This window comes from Protomyctophum bolini (genome assembly GCF_963924005.1).
Source record: "Protomyctophum bolini genome assembly, chromosome: 21".
NCBI lineage: Eukaryota > Metazoa > Chordata > Actinopteri > Myctophiformes > Myctophidae > Protomyctophum > Protomyctophum bolini.
This window is the reverse complement of record NC_137882.1, coordinates 31,383,712-31,406,825: the sequence shown is the minus strand read 5'-3', so window position 1 is coordinate 31,406,825 and position 23,114 is coordinate 31,383,712. Positions and strand designations below refer to the sequence as shown.

The following is a 23,114-nucleotide window of genomic DNA, read 5'->3' as shown; positions in this document are numbered from 1 at the left end:
AAAGCTTGTTATTGCAGCAACATACTTACAATGACATCGCCGCCCCTGACAAACTGCTTGCGCGCCTGGAAAATGGTGACGTCGACGAAGTAGATGAAGTCAGCGAACAGGTCGGCGGCCACCCAGTAGGGGATCATGTCCGGGGTGTGGTAGTTGAAACACAGGCGCGCCGTGACAAACCAGGTGTTGTAGTTCCAGGCTAGCGTCACCAGCGCCAGCCAGGCAATGTAACTGCGATCTGCAGAGGAGTGGGAGGGGGGGGTGGACGACGTGAGAGTGGTGAGACAGGGCAATGTAACTGTGTGTGGAATACCGTGGAATACACACGGACGGACAGACAGACAGACAGACAGACAGACAAGGCTCATACATACTCCAGTTTTTGGTGATAGCTTATCACCGCTGTGTAGTTTTTAAAGGGTTGGAAAACTACACCATTACGTCAGTCGCGGTGATGATCAGCTATCACCGCGGACACAGACCCATCTCTTTGTTTTTTACTATCAGACAAGTCTTTTCACTCTGGAGCTATCACCCCCGTTCACTGATTGGTCTAGAAGTTGGGTAAACCACAGCGAGGCGGGGTCAATCCTTAAGGACATCACCGCAAGTATGATGGCCTCAACTCTCACCTAAAACGGTGATAACCTATCACCAAAAACAGTATGTATGAGCCGACAGACAGACAGACAGACAGACAGACAGACAGACAGACAGACAGACAGACAGACAGCGGCTGCTCACTCAAAAACGTAGCCTATGTACCTGTCAAGGAAATGTGGAATACCTACCCATACGTTGTTCCCTGGAACAACATATGGGGGTATAGGGGTCGGTGGCCAATTACATACTTTTGGGGGTCCTTATAGTTGACATGCAATAGTTTGAGAACCACCGATATAGAAACATCGGTTTTCCAGAAAACTGTCAGGATTTAGAAGACATTCGGACCCCTTTTCCACCAAAAGAACTTTGGTTCTATATAGAACGGTTCCGTTCTATAGGTTCTTGGAACCTAAATTGGTGCCTTCAACGGAACCATTTTTTTTGGTTGCAGTTTTCCAAACCAACTTTGAGGGTTCTTCTGAACCAATTCATTTTCAGCGGAAAAACACTCAATATTATAGGCGGGCAAAGGAATAACTGAAGCGGTTCACAACCTCGGATGGAAATAGGAGGCCTTTGTTGCGAACGCAGTGAGCACTTACTATGAGACCTAGCAGATCATGTCTGTGTGTCTGTCTGTCTGTCCCGCTATCCAAATATGGAGTGTGTTGCATCAGCAATCACTCAGCTCCTATTATGGGCACAAAAGGGGCCAGGTCCACTCAGCTCCATATATGGGCACAAAAGGGGCCAGGTCCACTCAGCTCCATATATGGGCACAAAAGGGGCCAGGTCCACTCAGCTCCATATATGGGCACAAAAGGGGCCAGGTCCACTCAGCTCCATACATGGGCACAAAAGAGACTGTTTTCACTAATTTCACAGTTCTCACTAATTCGTAATTTATTCTAATTGTTATTGCAATTTACGATCTGCGTTCGCTTCCCGCGTTCGCGCGTCTTACTCGTATATACACAGAATGTGGACCGGACCTGTGAACGGGTCGATGGTGTTGCCCAGCACCTTGTCCATCTGGTCCTCCACCGGCCCCACCACCGTGTCCAGGGTGGTCCAGAAGGTGGCGCTGGCGAAGGCCCGGACTCTGGTGGCGAGGGGCTTCTTGGGCTCCACTATCCCCGCCGCGGCGGCCGCCGCGGCCGCCGCCTCCGCCTCGGCTTTCTTCTTCTCCTCGTCCTCCTTCTTCTTCTTGGCGGCCTCCTCTTTCTTCTTCTCCATCTCCTCCTTCTTGATGCGGTCCGCCTCCTCCTTCTTGATCCGGTCCTCCTCCGCTTGCCTCCTCCTCTCCACGATCACCACGGCGTAGTGGTCTTTGCGAAGCCGCGGCGCTGCAGCCGGGGGACACACAATGTGGGGGGCGTTTTTTAGCGGACGCTCTTAAAATCCAGAGCCACTTACAGCAAACGGGGACAACAAACACAAAGTAATATTATGTCAAATTTAGTGATGCACCGAATATTCGGCCGGAGAAAATATTCAGCAGAAAATGGCTAAAAATGCATTTTCGGCCTATTCGGTTTCGGCCCAAATAGGCAGAACATATATCACCGAATAGTGTATGCAATTAATGCATTCAAAAGGGCTCAATAAATGTTTTATGGACCCATTATAGTGATTATTATTTAAGTTAAGTTTTGCCATAACCATTTATTTTGCCATAAATCAGGTAGCTTTAAGGTACAGCCATGACATCAATGGTAGGAAAAAAGATGTATAATATTAATCATATTCGGATATTCGGTATTCGGTTTTCGGCCAACTGTTTCCTATATTCGGTATTCGGTTTCGGCCAAGAATTTCAATTTCGGTGCATCCCTAGTCAAATGCATAGAAATATTAAAGATGCAGTCCCCCCCCCCCCCCCCCACACACACATGGTCATCAGGTATTATGATTTTACTAGGAGGAAGATTTCTTTCAAAAAAAGTGTACAGAAAGTGTTCAAATTATGTTTTATGTGGCCACACCCACCAGTTCATTAGGTATACCTGCATGGTTTTCACCTTAGCACCACACCCACCTGAACTTAAGCCTCGCCCACAGCTGTTGTTGTATGATAATGGGGGGAGCGGTTAGGGTTATGACGTCGCTAAAAGGGTGTTAATGAGCATTTGTGCCTGTCGTATAGACATGCGCAGAGCAAGTTCAGTCAGGGAACCTCAGTGCAGTCGCTGCCGGCCGTTAATTAATTGGGCCGCCTCAGCGTCACGCTCTCATTCACATGATTCACTCAGCCAATCACACACTCACTCCATCTTCATACCGGCTACTTTAACCGGAGGTTTGCATTCCTCTGCCTCCTTGCTTGCTTGCTGCTGCTGTATCAGCGTGCTGCTGTATACAAACCTGCAGCTCACCCACCTCCACCCCGGCTACCACCTGTCGTTTTGGATCTATACTGTTTAGGTACGAGGGATTCAGAGTCCCTATGGTCGGGACTGATGCGCTTGACCCGAGTACCTAAAAAGCAGATTCAATTCATCGCCAAACCATAATAAATAGATTGCTCATTATTCAATAAATATATATTTCATCCATTCTTGAGTTGTCCTGACTGAACTGAAAGTGCGTGCAAGCTTGGGAGCAGGCATGGGTGTGTGTGGCCCCTTTCCCACCGGTTGGTTCCCAGTGGGAACCGGTTCAGTTCTTTTTGGTTCTTAGTCCATGAGCCAGAGCTCCAAAATTGAAACGTTAATTATGAATTGAGTGGGCAAAACCATACCTATATTAGATTGTTATCACCATTAAACTTCCCCAATTGAGTACTTACACAAATTCAAGACAATGATTTATTGTATTACTAATTTTATTTTTTTTAATATGCAAATGAGGCATTATGTAGGAAAATATGCAAAATAATCAAAAAAGAATAAAAGCTACTACTGTGGAAGGGTATTAATTTACTTGTATTGATCTTATAAACAATTTAATATAGGGTATAGTTTGCCCACCAATTTTGGAGCTCTGGCTCATGGACTAAAAACCAAAAAGAACTGAACCGGTTCCCATTGGGAACCAACCGGTGGCAAAGGGGTCTGAGTGTAGTTGTGTACTCACTGACAGGGGGGCTGATCTCTGGAGAGGAGGCGTACTGGTCGATGACCTTCTCCTTGTATAATGCTGTGCGCTCTCTCATCCGTTTGATGATTTCCCTGAGCTGCTCATCGGAGTACTTGTTGACAACTATGGGCCGCGGGGGCTCGGGGACCACCTCTTGCCTATAGAACAACCACAACAGCATGCCTCGATTACAATAGGCTCTATGAACTCGTCCTACATCCAGGGAAGCCCCTTCCCTATACTTCCTTCACGGGTGTTATTGATGATACTAATTAAGACTGTATACTTAAGACTTTAGTGTATACAGTGGTTCCCAAAATGTTTAATTTTAAGGACGCCCATAACTCTGAGAGTGTACAAATGGAACCAAATAGAGCCTGTGGGTACATTTGGTTCCATTTGTACACTCTCAGAGGACACCTTGAGTGAGAGTCAGACCCACTGGTGTTTCCAGTGAGCCAACATGCACAATAGCAGCACTCTGACTCTGTTTGACCATAATGGAATAGAGCATCGTCGGTAACACCTGGAATTAGGGAAGAGGCCCAAGTTCTTCCCTAAATGGTTCCCAAAATGGCTGCTGTCTAACCTCACAATCACATAAACAATCAGTGGTTCTCAAACTTTATCATGTCTTTTGACAAACTTGTAGATCGGCTGCAGTATTTTCAAATATCCTATAGGGGTTAAACTTATGTTGGTGCTATATTAACTAAGGCGTAGTTTAGCTTATAGGCATATCGTTCGTTTGGTCTTGCAGCATTCCAACTCGCAGCGACTGGCAAAAACCCTTCAACTGGAACGTGTTTTTCCTTTGTTCAGTATCCGTGGCCTAAGCTAGACCGGATCACACACAGACCATGCTTTCCTCTGTGGTGGAAAGTCTGGTGACGGGAGGTTACTGGACCCCATGCAGTTTGAGAACCACTGACATAAAACACTTGGACCACACATGGGAAACTGGCGGCCCGGGGGCCACTTGCGGCCCCCACCTTCACGCAGGTTAATATCAGAATACTGATATATTATTGATTTAAGCTGTTACAATTCCAAACATGCAAACATGACCCGCTTTAATTACTTCAGTTATAGCTTAATGAGTAGTATTAAAATGTTATTGTCTAGTTTTTCTCATGTCCAATGTATTTGGATTTAGTTCATAAAGTGAACATAACTATAATTAAAGGCATTTGAAAGGCATTCCAGTATTCCAGGATTCCAGTTAAGAAATACCAAAACATTAATTCAGGAAATAATAGCAAAACTAGCCGATCTAGCTTGTAGATCGGCTAGTTTTGCTACGACAGTAATATGCAATCACTCTGGAGTGAGTGTGGAAATATGGTGGCGCCTCGCCATCGTCAAAGTTGCCCACAGCCCACCCCTGACTTGGACCTTTGCCTCTGGCTGTCCATGTATGTGTCAACAGTACAATTAACTGGTATCACAAATGATATCACCTGCAGTAGTAGAATTACAGTTGTAGAAAAAAAGCCCTACACAGCCAACACTATATACAGTACACACTGACTGTCACAATGACCAACAGTCAAAACAGGTGATCTACAAGCTCACAGCTCTTGTGAGCTTGCAGATCGCTTTTGGAACGCCATATGACTGTGATTTCAAAAGCCAGACGTTGGAGGTGATAGCGCCCCTCAAAAATGGTAGGCAATGCATTATGAAAATGATCAAATCTAATATCTAACATTTCTTTCTTTCTTTCTTGCATCAACTGCTCCATTTTGATTAGCTCGGTGGACGTGACTGTGCACTGACGGTGCAGCTCTCTCTTCACTCGCTTGACTTCTCCGTCTCTAAGCAGCCTCGGCACGCTGAGCCTCTTATACGCAGAGCTGAAAAGCTGTTAAGCTACTTTGAGCCTCTCCAATCTAGTCTGCACGTTGTTGGAGCACTCCGGGCGGCACTCACACCTACTGTAGGGACCATGCTACCATGCTGAAGCCCCTGAACTAAAATGGGATTCCCGGGCAGTTTGTCCTTTCGATGGTGGTGTATAAATGTATGTATTTTCTGTACATATATATATATATATATATAATAAGCATTATTGTCAATAAACATGTGAATCGATCAATCTGTGCCAGTGTGTGTTGGCCTTTAACTAATCTGTGTGTTAACTAGCACATCTGCAGTGGTTGGTCTCCCCGCGGGACCCAAGCTATAGTGAAAACAGCAGATCTACAAGTTCACAACGTGGCACGGAGCGATTTTCGTACTAGCTATTACTACTTTAACCTTTTCTAATGTATGGAATTCCTTCGATTTTTCATTTCTTTCTTCAGAAAATGACTGAAAAATCAAATGTAACTGTTTTGAAATATTGATTAAGAAAAGAATGTTGGAAAAAACAAAACAAAGGGACCCATAGAAATGTGTCTGCGACACACAAATGTGTCCCAACCCTCTAGAAGCTTCTAGAAGTCAACCCAACCTGGAGTTGGGTTGACAAAAGTAGCCCTACCTAAAACTCATAACGAGTGCAATTAATGAACGCTGTGGTCAAGTGTCGATTCCCTATTTGGCTATAGATCGTCATGGTCTGATGCACGGCCATAAGGCCATAAGGTTTTAGGTTTTTTACCCTTCTGTTCCAGGTTGGTCAGGGTTAGCCTGGGCTGGGGCCCCTGCTGGGGCGGGTGCTGGGGCCGCTGCTGGGGCCGCTGCTGGAGCGGGTGCTGGGGCCGCTGCTACTGCTGCTGCTGGGGCTGCTGCTGGAGCCGGTGCTGGAGCCGGTGCCGCTGCTGGGGCCGGTGCTGGGGCAGGTGCTGGATCCATAATAAATTACAAAACAATATATATTATTATTAATAATAATAATAATAATAAGCTATAGCTGCTCATTGTAAGCCAGGGTTGGGCACCCATGTCTTTACGATTGACCGGTCGATCTTGATGAGCTTATTTAATTTTTTTGTTTTGGAGCAAGATTTGTAACCTGCATGCAGCACGGGTGATTTGTAACCCGCAGCACAGGTCAGACTAACGGGAGGTCTGACTTAAGGGCAGTCTCCCAGACGAACATAGCGCTGAAGAACACTCATAAATAACAGAAGTGGAAAACAGCAGAAGAATCCATCTACTAGCACCAAAACTATGACAAAACAAAGAAACCCACTACATTGCATGACAGCCTTGCAGAGTGGTTTGAAGCGTAGACAGGTGTATTTGTGTTTGTCTGCACCCGACCATAATTGCAGAGCGTGCTGCATACGATGAAAGCAATTGCTCTGAATATTCGACTATCAATTCCAGTTGTGTTACGTGTTTACAGTTTCACTCAACTGCTTGCATGTTTTTTTTTTTTTAATCTAACCTCATTCTCTTAAAAGCGCCTCAAAACACCACACCATTAAGGGAATTGGCCAATACACGATTTCATACAGGTAAATGGTGCATTTATATAGCGCCTTTAACCAAGGCAGCAATAGATTGTGCATTACATTCACACACCGATGGCGGAGAAAACCATGCAAGGCACCAACTTGCACATCGGGAGCAATTAGGGGTTCAGTGTTTTGCTCAAGGACACTTCGACACTGTGGGAGCCCGGGATCATCGAACTGGTAACCTCACGGTTCCCAGGCAGCTGCTCTACCGGCCACTCTACCCCTGAGCCACTGCCGCTATAGCCTGGAACTCACCTATGCTTTTTATGGCATAGGCAGCTCCCGGCAGGATCCGCCGGGAGAATATATGCGCAGCTGCGCGACATGAGACTAATTACTTAGAGCGACAGAGAGAGAGAGAGGAGCGTGTGTGTGTACATGTGTGCGTGTGTATGTCAATTTTACAAAGGTGCAGACAATCAGAAATCAGCAGAGAGTGAGCAATGTTTGCGCTACTCTATGCCGAATTGAAGTGGACTCAGACCCAGACTTTTTTTTTCTCCCTGGAAATAAAAACGTCTGGGTTTCCGAGGCTACTGCCGCTATGGCTTCTGTTTTCTTATCTTTATATTTTGTGAAAATACTGTAAATACACACGTTTAAATAATGTTGCTTAACGTTGCCGAAAATAGCAGATATACAGTCCAAAACAACATGGCGTGGAAGCATCGATGGAGCGAGCGACCTAGAGAGCGCGACGCAGAGCGTGACACCATCGTACGATGAGGAATTAATTGAAGCATTGACTTCACAGACTTTGCACATAACTATAAGGACTTTGTCTCTATCTGTCAATAAAAGAAAAATAGTATAAACTGTGATGAATGCTACTGTAGCTTACCCTGGGGTTTGTCCTCTGCCTTGGCTTCATTCTCCTTGGGTTTTTCCTCCTGTACAACAAAATAACATAGTACTGTATATATGTCCTCAAACTTATTGGCCCTATAGAACAATAAACACTGGCGATTTTCACCCAGACAATTATATTTTCATAATGTTGTTGATGTGTGAGGTGCAGGTGGGTCTTTCAGTATACCTTCATGATGCTCAGTGACATCATAGAAGGTATACGTTAGTTTCCCTGCCCACATCCTTGTTTTTTTCCTACAGGCAGGTGTTCTGGTGATGCACACACTGATTTTGCCCCCTATGATATTTTGTTTTCTTTATTTTAAGTCATGATGAAATATTAAAGAACATAGTACCTCAAGTTGCCATGTATATTGATGTACTTATTATGTTTTGATATAATATGCGTTTTGAATATTTTGCATTGGGTTAAATATACCCGTGTTTAGTGATGGTGTGACAAAAAAAGTTGAATAGTGTTCTATAGGGTTAGACAACATTAAAGGCCATGGGAAATAGGGAGATGTTTTGTTCTCCGTGCCATTTTTCAAAGCATAGCGACATTTGAGTAGCCCTGCATGAAGACTAGAAGCCTTCCAGACCAAAAGAAACGCACTTTTTATTTCATTTTTACATTTGACATTGAAATACGAAGCAGCTTCTTATTTCAGCTTCCCTGGCGTGAGAATACCTCCCTTAATACCTCCCCTTTGGATGAGCGTTAGATATGTTAAATTCAAATCGAGGTGGTTACCTCAGCGTGCTTTGGAAATATCCAATCCAAAAGGAGACGTACAGTAATAGAACTGGCGCAGCTAGGATTCAGTCGTTTCGACGTCTGAACAAGACAGTGCACTTCAATCATAATTATCGTGGCTCGATCATTTTGCATTGTGTATATTTATATTAATGATTTCTGCTCCGTCAGCTTTGAGCATAACTGACACATGCATCATGCATGAGACAGATTGTGATGTATTGACTCCCTCCGGCATACTGAGTGAGGCATCAAGTATAGTGTTGTTGGAAATATGAAACTATAGCAGCTCTACAAGCTCACAATGCATCGTGATTCACGTTGCATTGTGAGATCTTTCATATAGGCCATTTTTGATGCAGGCATGACCCACCGTATGCGACAAAGCATATAGCCTACAATAGGCCTCAAGACCGACTAAAACATCCAGGGCAATCCTTGCATTCATTTTACATTTTACAATCATTTTACAAGATCACACATTGTGAGCTTGTACAGATCTGCCATTTAAAAAATATGTGTGTACATTTCAAATACATTTTGAATTCCAGGCAATTACTTAATTAACAGTAGGCTATAGTTCTACGTTGCAGACAGTACTGATACTTTTACTTCAACCCTTTTTGCAAAAAAAAAGAAAAGAATGACGTTTAGAAGATTTAGAACACTTTCCTGGGGGTCTGTGGTTTTAGATATTTGAGATGGGCTCACTTCCTTCCTGGACTACAATTCCCATAATGCTTTGGTGCACTGCTCCTCCTTGTGGATAGGGGGGGGGGGGGGGGGGGGGGGGGGGGCGTCTTACCGAGACAAAATGTAGTCCAGAAAGTAAGTGAGCCCAGTGCATACAGTCCATATTAACATCAGAGACACTGCGCTCACTGCTAAAAATCTAAACCATCTAAAACCACATATTACACACATAAAGACCCCCAGGAAAGTGTTCATCTAAATTCTAAATCGTCTAAACGTCATGAACATTTTCTTTATTTTTTTGCAAAAAGGGTGAAGTGTCCCATTCAGTAAAAATAAACATTGAGTACTTTTACCACCACTGGGTATAGCGTTGAGTGATGTCACCTCACCTTTGCAGGAGCTGGTGTAGCAGCAGCAGGGGCTGGTGATGGTGGTGGTGTTGGTGGTGTGGGACCAACAGCAGATGGAGGCTGTGGCCCTTTAAGGAGGCCCTTAAACTTGCCAAACATGTTGAGACTGAGACACCTAAACGTACAGTATAGGCCAAGAATACCAATCTACATGAAGGCGAGCATATAGAGCTAAAGGACTAAATTCATCTGTAGGTTTGAAGATTGAGGTTGTGGTCTGTCTCTGTGCGTCTCTCTCTCTCTCTCTCTCTCTCTCTCGCTAAAGCGGCATGTGGCCTCTTGATGCTATTAAGTGCTTTTAGAATCACTAATACCTGTTCTCTGACCACTCGCAGTGCAGCTCCTGCCTAGGGTTTATCTAAGCCCATCACTGCCCTTTCATATACTATAGCCAAGAATAGGATTAGCCATGCACTAAAACTGTTGTTTACCTTTTTTGTTGTTTACCTTTTCTGTATTTGGTTAGACATATATCTCCCCAAATACTACAGACAAGCTAAATAATAGGGTCCCGAAATTAATAATTGTGCCAGAAGGTATAGGCAAACATTCTGGAAGAGTGAACTGAAGTTCTACCTACCTGGTCTTGAGACTGTGTGTGGAACATAACTTCTGGACTGCTGACTGCAGTTACAGTGCAGGAAGCAAAAGCCCAAACGTTGACTATATATACCCCTCTACCCCGGGGTAGGGTTAGTTTTTTGTTCTTCATATCTTTACTAGTCCCTCATACGTGTGTGTGTGTGTGTGTGTGTGTGTGACACCCATAGAGTTATACTCTAAGGTGACACCCCAGTAATAATGGCTGCACCCACCGAGGGCATCCCTTTGTTGATTCGCAGTGTTGCCAACTCTCCAGTGACGGAAGTAGCTAGTGGCTCCTCGAAAAGTAGCTAAAAGTCGCCAGGGGTGGGATATGCGCGCGCATAGCGCGCGCCGCCCCTAGCGACTTTTCTGCGTCCCTAGCGACTTTTAGGCGCCCCTAGCAACGAATATATGTAGCCAGCCCAGAAAAACATTTGTCATTTATGTGCACTTAGTTTGTATCATCTCTTCATTTGATAACACATCGTTTAAACTCATTGTAATATAAAAAAAACATACCTCAATTCAACTAATGTTTAGAACGCTATATTTTGTTCCGATCCATACAGGAATTAGAAGGTTAATACTTTATGCATCCGAGTGTGTATTTTATTTTTACTAGCAGACTAAACTGAGCTGCCAGTGCTTCCTCCTTTCTTGCTCTGTCGAGCTCGAGGGCCGCGTTCGGAAATACCGCACCGGAGCGCACTCGCCTAGGCAGAGCAAGAAAGGAGGAAGCACTGGTAGACAGTCTGTGCAGTGTGCACATAACCGAGCCGAGGAAGCCACTGAGCCTGCTGTGACCTGTGAGCCAGACCAGACGCGCCGACCACTTTTAGTTTTGCCAATTTAGCGGATTTGAGGCTGAGAAAAAAAAAAAAGATTTTATCTCTGGCGCATATCTGGCGCCTGTCAACACGATTTGTCCCCAATTCACCAGGGGAAAAAAGCTAGATTTCTCGCCAGAAGCTTTTCACTAATTCAGTCGCTAGGGGGGTCTGGAAAGAAGCTAAATATGACGACAAATCCGCTAAGTTGGCAACACTGATCACAGGCACCTGTACACTCACTGACTCCGGTTCTCTGAAACTACCCAATTCCCCACATCTACCAATCACACTAGGCAAGCTATAATTGACACAATAATGACATCATCATTAATTCAGCTTTGACCAAAACATACAGACCCATAGAAAATAAAAGCACCAGTCAATGTTACAAAATAAAACACTGTTCCACCAGCTTAATACCCACTATATAAATATCCACCGGGTTACACATACTACGATTGAAGACATGATTGAGTCGAAGCTACAGACATGCGGAACAGAGAGACCAAATAAAAACATTGTTTTTGAGTGGTGCAACCACTCCTACAACCAGCAATGTCCGTGTACACCTACCCATGTGGTCATGTATGTATGTACCCATGTGGTCATGAGCACCAGTATATGACTATAGGGTACCAGTAGGGGGCGCCAGAAACAGAGAGAGGGATAGAGAGAGGGATGTTGCCTGCTAATGAGAGAGAGGGAGAGAGAGAGAGGGGGGGGGCTGAATCACTTTGCTGTTAATTGCTTTGTCCGCATGGTAGAGAGCAGTGGTTCCCAAACCTTTTAGCTCGAGACACAAAAGACAAATTAGACGTCTCCCCCGAGACCCAAACTAGTGACAATAGCAGATCTACAAGCAACACAAACACATCGCGATGAGCTTGTAGATCTACTAATTTCACTACTTCTTTAAAAGTGTTTATTCATTCATGGGATTCCGAGCAGTTGAGACGAATAAGCAAACAAAAAATAATGTAAGCCGGGTTTAGGACAGATACGTAGGCCATATTTGGGATATTGCCCAGGTCCCGTTAACAAAGTGCAACCTCATCATTCACAGTTGTGCAACAGACTAGTCCCGATTCAGAGCTATACAATATTATGACAACTAACTTTGCTATAATCTACTAATAGCCTATACTAGGTTACTGTATAGTTTACATTAATCATTGCCTCTCAAACCCACATAGCACACGTTGTAAAGTGCGTTGCCTAACCAAAAGAACAGACATGTACAAACAATCAACATGCCGCTCGATGGCGTGTCGACAGCTTGCAGATCTTTTATTTTGGGCAGTGGGCGCACGATGAGGCGTGCTGCGATACGATTTGGAAACCAAACAGCTGTAGCCTACAGTGGACTGTAACATTGCTTCTTGGTCATCATGTACTGTAACTGTATTACGTGTACATGCAGGCGCTTTCATAGTTATATGGAGCATTTACCGTGGTGACTGGTGACGTTGATTAGGTAGCCTAATTTAGCTTGTTCACCCAGCTGGGTTCAACGAGACCCCCGACGTTTCCAAAACGAGCTATTGCGGATGAATCGATGGTCTTATAAAACATTTAAGCATAATATGGCGAGTTAATTAACTTAAGTTATATACTTGGTGCTGAGCACTAAGCAGCTCATTTGGCTCACAAACCAGAGGCCAGCCAGCAGTAGTGCAAGTTCAACAACCACCGTTCTAATCTGTCACTTCTCTGGTGCGCTGCTACTGATCATCACCTCCTCCTCCACCATGCAGTCACATAATAGTAGGCTATAATAGACTAAACTGTAAAAGTTAATCGCCAACATTCACCAGCTCAGCCCTCTTCATATTAGATAAATACATTACACAAACAGAATCTTTGTTATAAAAAAATAAAAATTAATCACGGAAAATCACAGAGCCCGAGGCTCGACCCTAGCCTGGCTAATAAGCCAGACCGAATCAGCCGTTGGCAAAAAAAACTGCCATTGGTTCGGGCAGAGATTGAGAACTCTAATTAATTTTGAATGTACATGTTTTCACACTCGCGTCGTGCCAAACACCTCACAACTATGTGTGGAAGCCTCTGATGGAAAGGAATTATTTATGGAGAAAATGGATTGAAGATTAGTGGCCAAAATGTTTCAGTGTAAAATTAACATAAGTATTAATTAAGTAAAACATAAAAAGTCAAGTGGATAAAAGCAAAATAAGTCATAGGCCTAATGATGTTTTTTATACACACACAAACACATCTAAACATGGAGATAACTTTCACACAGAGACAGAAACATTCTTCAAAATAAGACTAAAACACTCTGCTAGAGGTTGCAGCCACAGTGCTCACATTTATTTTGAAAAAACAAATCAGTGTAAATTAAATAAAGTTAATGAAAAACATATTGATTACCCGATGGTCGCAAAGTCCTCTATATGAATTAGACCATTCTTTCAACGTCCGCCAAAATAATCTAGTTAAACTGGGGACCCCCAAAAATAATCACATTTCACTGGGGACCCCCCAACAAAAACAGTGTGTACTGTTGAATGAGAACACAATGTTCTGACCCACAGTTTGAGAACCAGTGCATTACACTACTATTAAAGTATAACCAATCTACAGACTGACAGAGGGCTCTGTAGTAACATCGACAAGATGACAGGGAATATACTGTACAATGATTGATCTAGAATAAATGAATTGAGCGGAACACAATCAATTGATCCATTGATCATGATGGTGACACATCATTCTAACACACGCTTCATCTAGAAGGGAGAGTCTAGAATCAAAATGAAGAAAACTCAGTTTCCAACTGAATATCGTCATCAGTGTTCTTAACCATGTCTACCATGTCTAACACAGCTCTGCTGTATCTCCACAGTTGTACCGAAGCATTATCCCTGGATAGAGAGGTTGTGTGAACGTGGTTTGAACTGTGTGGAGGAGGGTCATTGTGTCAGAGACACTGTAGAAGGACAGAATACCTGCCTTGTGATCCAGGTACACCCCCACTCTGGAGGAGACAGGCCCTGACACTTTAGTCTGAACACTGTTGTGTATGAACGTGTAGTCTTTATCAGTACAATGTAAAGACCAGGATTTATCATTGTTTCCAAAGAGGGTTTGTCTGTCGGTGTCTTTATAACAGACTGCTATACGAGCCCTATGACCACTCATCTCTACTTCCCAGTAACGACGTTCAGACAGACCCTCTGTACATAACACCTGAAACTTAGTAAATCTCTCTACATGATCAGGGTAAGGTTGTCGTTGTTGTGTTAAAGTCACCTTCCTCTTCTCCTCTGACAGGGAGAGATGTTTGCCTATTGTGTTGATGTCCAGAGACAGAGGAGAGGAATCTGTGAGAACACGACAAGAGAAAATCCAAACCTCATGAACCTCATTGTGTTTAGACTAGTTAGTCTCTCAGATCAAAGTCAACACATCAGAGTGAAACGTCAACGTTCAGAAACAACATCAACATGGACTCACATTGTAAGAAGTCCTCCCTGGTCTGAGGCTCCGCTGGATGTAAAACATCACCTGCACACACTGGAGACACAAGAAAACAGTGGACGTCATCATGATGTCACACTGAAGAATGGATCCAACTCAAGTGTTTGGTCAAAAAGTTAAAGCTGTTAAAGCTCCATAGTATCAGGTCAGTCATTTTATGCTTGGTTTCATGCTGAAAATAGCAGACCTACAAACTCGCAGCGCGTCTCAGCGTGACGCGTTGTGAGCTTGTAGGTCTGCTATTTTCAGCATGCAACCAAGTGTAAAATCAGCTATTATGACAAAGCCTGCCAAAATATAGAAATCAAAATGTGCTGTGAAAATCAACACTAATTGGTTGGCTATTAAAAAATAACAGATATACAAGCTCATAGCGCGTCACTCTGTGCCGCACAAACATACTGTACTGTCCCCGATACTACAGTATAGGCTTTAGTAGCCTATCCTTCCTAGACATACTTCCACCTGTTTATAATCCATTCAACACTTAGAAATGTACTGTACAGTAGAGGCTGCTTAGAAAAACTATGAACACATTGAAATGTCACCTTTGAGTAATATATTCTTACTTCATTCTTACATTTTACTGTCCAATCTGACAGACAGCCAACCTGTGTACCATCAGTCTGTTCTAGTTCAAACATCTCCAGTTGCCTTCCGGGCTTCATCCATCCATGTTTACTATGAACAACTAGAAACACACGTAAATGTCACCTCTCTCTATCTGTGGCCAAGTTGTCTTCAGGATGTCGTCTAGTTGGTCTCTCAGACCAGACACGACATCAGTCACATCTGTGAAGGACCTCAGAGGACAGATGAGCACACTGGGGGAGACTGGAGATCCAGTGGAACTGGAGAGAGACTGGAAACTCTGGAGAGAGACAAGCAGAGAGACAAGAAAACCACTTTAGACAGGGATGGCAGATCAATAGATTAGTGCATTGATCACACTTGGTGGAGTTGAGTTGATGTCCTCGTTCAATCAGTAAAAATAACATGTGCGCACGCACACACGTGAAACAAAACACAAAACAAAACAAAAATTATTTACTGGCCATATAAGGAGCATGTCTTGAGTGGACAGGGTTTGATGAGGTCAGATGAACATATGGAATGTCAGAACAGGTCAGCTCCATACAGTATATGGAGATCTAAGGGTGGTAGCAGGGACATTCTCTTGAGTGTACAGGGTTTGATGAGGGCCCAGGTAGGGCCGGGCCTTTATTTTCGGGCCTGTAATAATATGAGACTGAATGAGTCTTAATTGTGACCTGTGATTGAATTTAATTAATTGAATTTGTCTTTAGTTGTCATAGTTGCAATTCAACAATGTATTTGTGTTTTTGGTATTGAACACTGGAATACAAATTATATTTATCTAGATATAGCTAATAATTGTATACTTTCAAAATATTAATAAATTGTGAAAATAGCCAATCTACAAGCTCGCCATCTGATCTTGTAGGTCTGGTGTCTGTAAAATGTTTGAATGATATGATGGAGTGGAATGAAATCCTGTACTATGAAGCCCATTTGGAAACCAAAGTGTAAAAAAGCCACGCGTGGAACCTGAATGAAAGTGATGTTGTCCTCAGTGTTGGACAGCTCCTCCAGATCAGCATGTCTCCTCTCCAGCTGCTCCAGGGTCTGTTCCAGCTGTCTCAGGAGAGCCTCAGTCTGAGACACTGCATTCTGCTGCTGATCTCGGATCAGTTCTTTAAGCTCACCACGTCTTCTCTCGATGGAGACCATCATCTCACTGAAGATCCTGTCACTGGCCTCCACTGCTGCTTCTGCAGACCTCTGCTTAACGCACACACACGCGCGCACACACACACACACACACACACACACACACACACACACACACACACACACACACACACACACTTAGGCTTGACGTCGAAATTTAAATAAGGTCTTCTAAATACTGACAGTTTTCTGAAATACCTATACAGTATCACTCAATATGTCATGTCAAGGACTCCAAAAATGATATGTAATTGGCCGCCGAAACCCCATCTAAAAGTATGTTGTTCCAGGGACTCCCCAGAAGCAAAGATTTGAGTTCAAAACGTCCTGAACGCTCTGAAAGAATAATGTTCCCAATTTGCAACACATTTTCACGATTTTTCAAAAACAGCAGACCTACAAGCTCATATAGCGCGGCACAGGAAAGCAGCAGTCATTTTAGATTGACGTCATATACTCATTTAAACCATAATTATTTTATACTTTGGCTATTCAAAAGCAGCAGATCTACAAGCCCATTATCACGACACTTCGTCACACGCTTTATGGGGTCCTGCGTGAAAACGTTGTGAAAACCACTGATATAAGCAACATACGTTTGTCTGAAAACTGTTAGGATTTGGAAGACATTTTTAGAATCAGCCTCTGGTTTTGATGGGTTAACCCGGCCTATAGAAATTACTGCAGCTGTTTGAAAATAGCCCTTCTACAAGTTCACAACACAATATGTGGAAACATTTTAGCAACACAGATCTTATATGTGGCGTTTCTGGCACAAAATACTTTCAAACAAGAAGAAGAACAACAACTATTATCAGAATATCAGCTCACGTTCAGGTCCTCCAAGACCTGTCTCAGGTCTTTCAGCTCCTTCTCTTTCTCCTGGATCTCCTGCTGGACTTCCTCCTGACTTGTCACCAGCTGTTTCTGCAAGAAACAGGAAGAGACACAGTTTGACTTGTAAACATTTTAATGTCGGGATGCCAATTCTATCCAATCGAGAGAGAGAGAGAGAGAGAGAGAGAGAGAGAGAGAGAGAGAGAGGATACAGGATACAGGGAAAAAAACAAGTGAAATTGGAGATAGTTTGCATCCACGCATCATCAAATTGTGTAACTTCCTCAAAATATAGTTTATTAATGGACATGAAATATGATTAATGGAAAGTTATCAATCCCTCCGTTCTTGAATTAGTCCTTTAGCCCATTAAAACCAGGAAAGCATCTTTGTCTTTTTAGATAACTTGGCTTTCAAGAAACCCAAGGACACTTTACAATACAGAAAAATAAACAACAAACATAAAAGCGTCCTTGGGTCTCTTGAAAGGCGGTTAAATTTAAGTAACATTTTAGATTTTATAACAAATGTTTTTCAGAAAACTCTTTAGCATTTAGAACAGCGGTTTAGAACAAACTTGGCTCTCGTTCTCAAGCAGATCTACAAGCTCATAGCACGGCAGTTTGTGCCACGCTGCAAGCTTATTGATCATTTAAAACAAATATTTTAACACAAATGTTCTCTTCTGGGGCTCACTGGCCCAAAACATTTTCAGATGGGGGTCCATGGTGAAATAAATGTGAATTTTGGGATCCTTGGCACAAAAAAACTACTGTTTTAGAAGGCTTTGTAGAATGGGCTCCAGGTTTAAAGGGGCAATTACTTTTTATTATACAACACTCTGATTTGTACTGTTATTTAGTGTTGCTTCCATCTTTAAAACATTATCCATGGGATGGGTCTTCAAGTGATGGCGGTGCTACCTGTTTCAATGCCTTCTCTGCAGCAGCTGACACTATGTCATGGCCCTTGTGTTCATCCATGGTGCACAGATAGCAGATAAACTGTTGGTCTGTGCGACAGAACACCTCCATCAGCTTGTTATGACTGGAGCACATCTTCTCCTGCAGTTTGTCGGTGGCCGGGACCAGCTTGTGCTTCTTCAACACAGGAGCATTGTAGTGAGGCTGGAGGTGAGTCTCACAGTAAGAGGCCAGACACACCAGACAAGACATGAGAGCTTTGCGACGTCTGGCTCCGGTGCAGAAATCACAGGCCACGTCTGCTGGACCGGCGTACAGCGGAGCAGCGGAGGCAGCAGGAGACTGCTGAGCTCCTGTACTGCTCAGCTTCATCACCACCTGGAAGTAAAGAGAAGAGGAGGGGAGGTCACTCACTGAGGACAAATACAACACAGTCATTGACCTGGAAGTAAAGAGAAGAGGAGGGGAGGTCACTCAACGGAGGACAAATACAACACAGTCATCGGTAATGGGACAGTTACTTAAAAATAATTAACTAGTTACAGTTACTAGTTACATCAATTCAAAAGTAATTTAGTTACTTCACCGATTACTTTTTAGTTACAAAAAAAAAAAAAAAAAAATTAAACAATCACACCCATTCCAGGCTATTCATTCATGCCTTCATTTCAGTACCGTTAGTGATAATAACACCAGGGGGGACTGGTGGTGATTTTGATGATGCTGTGTAGGCCTATCAATACATATTGTTATAGCAAACAACACAAGTAGGCAGAGTCGGTACAACCAACACAACATGGGGGTTCCAGTTCCACGTGTGCAGAGGCTGAGGTAGCTCTGCTCTTATTGGTGGTGGTGGCAATACTAATTTGAGTCTGTATTTATAAACAAAGTAAGACCAAAACCAGAATGAATAGGTTTGATTATCACACACACACACACGCACGCAAAGTCTCTTTCAGTATCTCTCTCTCTCGCTCACATGTACTGTTCACACACTGTCACACACACAGCCTCTTTCAGCGTCTGTCTGTCTATCTGTCGATCTGACGATCTCCCTCTCTCACATGTGCGTACAGGCACACACGTCACACACACACGCAATCACACACGAAATTAGAGACAGTTTGGATCCACACATCATCTTAAATCAACCGTGAAACTTTACTTTAAAATAAAATTTAGCAGGGGCAAGATTAATGGACATGATGAAATATGATTCATGAAAAGTTATCAATCCCTCAGTTATTTGACATCCTTTAACCCAGGCCACGTCTGCTGGACCGTCGTACAGCAGAGACTGCTGAGCTCCTGTACTGCTCAGTAACATTATCTTAACACTGGTTCTGAACTTTGCATTGTTTAAAGTTAGAGTTGCCTTGTTCAAGATGTAGCCTATACAGTGTAAGCATTTAGCAGACACTCTTAACCACTAGAACAATTCAGGGACGGATTAACCCCCATGAGGGCCCCTGGGCCGTTAATATTTGCAGGGTCCCCATAGCGCGCGTGTGCGCAACATTTTCATGTTTTTCCCGTGTTTTTATCATCTTTTTAACCTAAATTTAACAAAATCAACAGCCAATGAAGGGCCCCAGGAGCCCTTTTCAGGGCGTCAAACCTCGGTCCAATTTCCCTAAAGGGCCCCTGATAGCCAAGGGCCCCTGGGTCACGGCCCCACTGGCCCAATGGCTAATTTGTCCCTGGAACCATTATGTTTGCATAATATGAATGCCACGAATGGGGACGCTATGGTTGAATGATTAACCAGTGACTCACAGAGTCAAAGATCAGTGTAAATTACCCTAGCAGCATAAAGTACTGCAGACAGCAAAGAAACTAAGATACCGTCAAAGATATTGCACATCGTGTTGTGAGCTTGTAGATTGGCTGATGTAGCCTATAGGTTTACAGTGGCTAAACAGACGTGTGATGTTCTATTAACAATTATTTTTTGTGGACCTCCTGGAACCGCCTCATGGACCCCTGGGGGTCCCCAAGCCCCACTTTGAGAACCACTGGTCTAACACTGTATCTATTCCTATATTTATAGGAAAACAATGTAGCCTATATCATTATCAACATAAACATACAACATACAATGTGAACAAGTAACATATACATCATGTGCATAGTAGAACTGCTGTAGCAGAAAATGTAGTTTACTTTTCGGAACCCTCCGTAAAGTTTTCTGAAATTCACTTTATTCCACGTGCTATCTATGGTATACAGATGTACCCTCCGTGCAGGCCGTGCTGCGGCCTTTTGGTGGTGGTGAGATGTTTCAAAAGAAGCATATATCGGCTATAGGAGACAACAGAAACGTGAGAGAATTTTCATTTGGCTTCTCTCTTCCTCACTTCCTTGACTTCCTTATTGACTTCCCATTGTACCGCCTCCCGCACCGAGAGTGGCTAGCTGAGACGGAGAAAATATTCCAAGAGTGACAATATCGAGCCGCCATTTTGATTTTTGCAACGTGCCGTAAAACAAGACGTGAGGGGGAGTGCTTGTTTAATAGCGTCCCTCCCTCCCTAGGGCGTCGGCCTCTTCTTTGGGTGTCTTACCTGCGCAGGTAAGATTCTATTAAACAAGCGCTCGCCCTCACGTCTTGTTTTACGGCACGTTGCAAAAATCAAAATGGCGGCTCGATATTGTCACTCTTGGAATATTTTGGACAGAAAGTAGCTCATAACATCTCTACGGGGGATTTTTATGAAAAACAAGCGACAGCAGATTGAAAGAGGATAATTCAAGCTTGGACTGCAGCTGCAATGTTGGTGAGTTTAACGTCATTTAACACGAGTAAGACGCGGGAAGCGAACGCACTCAGCTCCATATATGGGCACAAAAGGGGCCAGGTCCACAACAAACAAATCACTGGCCCCTTTTGTGCCCATATATGGAGCTGAGTGGACCTGGCCCCTTTTGTGCCCATATATGGAGCTGAGTGATTGCTGATGCAACACACTCCATATTTGGATAGCGGGACAGACAGACACACACACAGACACACAGACATGATCTGCTAGGTCTCATAGTAAGTGCTCACTGCGTTCGCAATCACTGCGTTCGCAATGAATAGGAAGTGGATGGAGGGTATTGCAACTCTAGATTCAGCCCATTGTAAAAAAATCTAGAGTTGCAAATTGCGGCTACGAACGGGGACGATACTTGGAGTCTTGGACATAGCTTCACTTCAGAGGAAACTTAAGGGGAGCTACTATCACCACCACTGGAAATGGAATCCATTAGAATGATATGGAAATGGTACATTAACAGTCTAACATAAATCCTTTATTTCGGCGATAAGTCCATTGAACTCCGTTCTCACTCCCACACACACAGACGCACACTGAACCACTGACGGCACGTGCTGCTGCCCGACAAAGAAAAAAAAGAACGCCACTTTAATGCATGGCCAGCGCAGCTGCTGCGTGGCCATGCATTATCGGGCTTCGGGCCCAACATTGTTAATTTTTAGGGTCGGGCCGAGCTTCGGGCTGACCCAGTTAAGGCCGGGACGGGCCGAGCTTCAAATTTCAGGCCCGATGAGAACTCTGCCGAGGGGGCTAGTTTAATGTGTGGTTGTAACTTGTAAGGTCATCTCACCTCAGCCAGCATGGTATTTTTCCTCAGGACAGGCCTAGGACTGAAGCTCTCTCTGCACTGGGGACAGCTGTAGACTCCAGTCTCCTCAAACTGGTCCCAGTAACCCTCGATACAGCTGCTACAGTAACTGTGTCCACAGTGTAGAGTCACTGGTTCCTTTAGAAGGTCCAGACAGATAGGACAGCAGAACTGCTCCCGGTCCAGCTCACATCCCTGTTGTTGTTCTGCCATTTTGACACACAGCCACACTCACACTGAGAGGAGAAAACACACCACTCTGGTTTACTCTGAAGAGACACTGAGAGAGTTTCGTTTCTGAAGAAATCTCTGAGAGACAGAGGGGGAGGGATTTCCTGGAAGTTTGTACGAGGCAGTTTCACTGGATTTAAAGAGACAGTGCATGTGTTGCACAAACAGTATCAGCTTGTGGTTGAACATCGTACATCTGTATTCTGTACTACACACTACACAATCATTTCCCCGCCGTATGGAAACGCCTGGTGACACAACTTCACACAAGGTTATAAGATAATAGGGTGTAAAATTGTATTGTTTTTGAGTTACGGAGCTATTTGTCTCTGCCTGGGTCCGCCCCTGGCTGACTGCCAGTTTCTCACTGCCACTGTTGCGCACACACACACACACACACACACACACACACACACACACACACACACACACACACACGACATGCACATAATAACTGTATATATACAGTATATTTTGTGTGTGACAGTGCAGTACAGTACAGTGGAGGGACCCCCTTGGGGACCCCCACACGGTAACTGTCATTTCTCAACCATTAACATTGTTAAAGAAAAGACCGTTTTAAGACTACTATCATCCAAAGATGGACGTTGCTTCCATCTTCTGGCCACACATGATTACTACAGTTATTAATACTATGCAACCTGACATCTAGAACTAAACTGTTTATATGCATTGCATGATATAAACTAACACTGTTTTCTATCAAACTGGCCTGGAAAAAAATTAAAAGGACACAAAATTTGTCGGACCTGTAAAGAACACTATAGTTTTTGCCGGCTGCCGGGCGCGGCTGCACTAATAACTGGGGCAGGCCCGTCTAGAGTTTAAATGGGCAGATATCAGTCAAAAGGGAGACGTCGAAGAGGAAGGATCAACATGTCAGAAGAGGTCAGCTCCATATATGGAGATCTAAGGGTTTGAGGTCAGATGTGGAGTTGCTGGCCAATATTGATGACATCAGGGATCTCCATATATGGGGGCCTGGGTGACGGCAGACT

At 43.8% G+C, this 23,114-nt stretch overlaps 2 protein-coding genes across 2 annotated transcripts in view; both read right to left on the bottom strand.

The window, feature by feature from the left end:
- The window catches only part of LOC308336495 (cyclic nucleotide-gated channel beta-3-like), a gene marked incomplete at both ends in the record, with an annotated part of 53,357 nt that extends 43,452 nt beyond the window's left edge, over positions 1-9,905 (bottom strand). Inside the window, 6 exons of the mRNA XM_080793862.1 lie at positions 30-238; positions 1,599-1,952; positions 3,682-3,842; positions 6,290-6,473; positions 7,936-7,984; positions 9,786-9,905. Of these exons, the coding sequence (XP_080649988.1) occupies positions 30-238; positions 1,599-1,952; positions 3,682-3,842; positions 6,290-6,473; positions 7,936-7,984; positions 9,786-9,905 (1,077 nt within the window). The remainder of the gene's footprint in view (positions 1-29; positions 239-1,598; positions 1,953-3,681; positions 3,843-6,289; positions 6,474-7,935; positions 7,985-9,785) is intronic.
- Positions 9,906-13,526: 3,621 nt separating this feature from the next.
- Positions 13,527-22,128, bottom strand: LOC308336194 (tripartite motif-containing protein 16-like). The gene is made up of 7 exons (XM_080793484.1): positions 21,847-22,128; positions 18,235-18,612; positions 17,306-17,401; positions 16,292-16,525; positions 15,437-15,593; positions 14,699-14,758; positions 13,527-14,565 (listed from the first exon to the last, which is right to left on the bottom strand). The coding sequence occupies exons 1-7, from the start codon at positions 22,075-22,077 to the stop codon at positions 14,060-14,062; spliced, it is 1,662 nt and encodes a 553-aa protein (XP_080649610.1). The 5' UTR covers positions 22,078-22,128; the 3' UTR covers positions 13,527-14,059.
- Between the last annotated feature and the right edge of the window lie 986 nt (positions 22,129-23,114).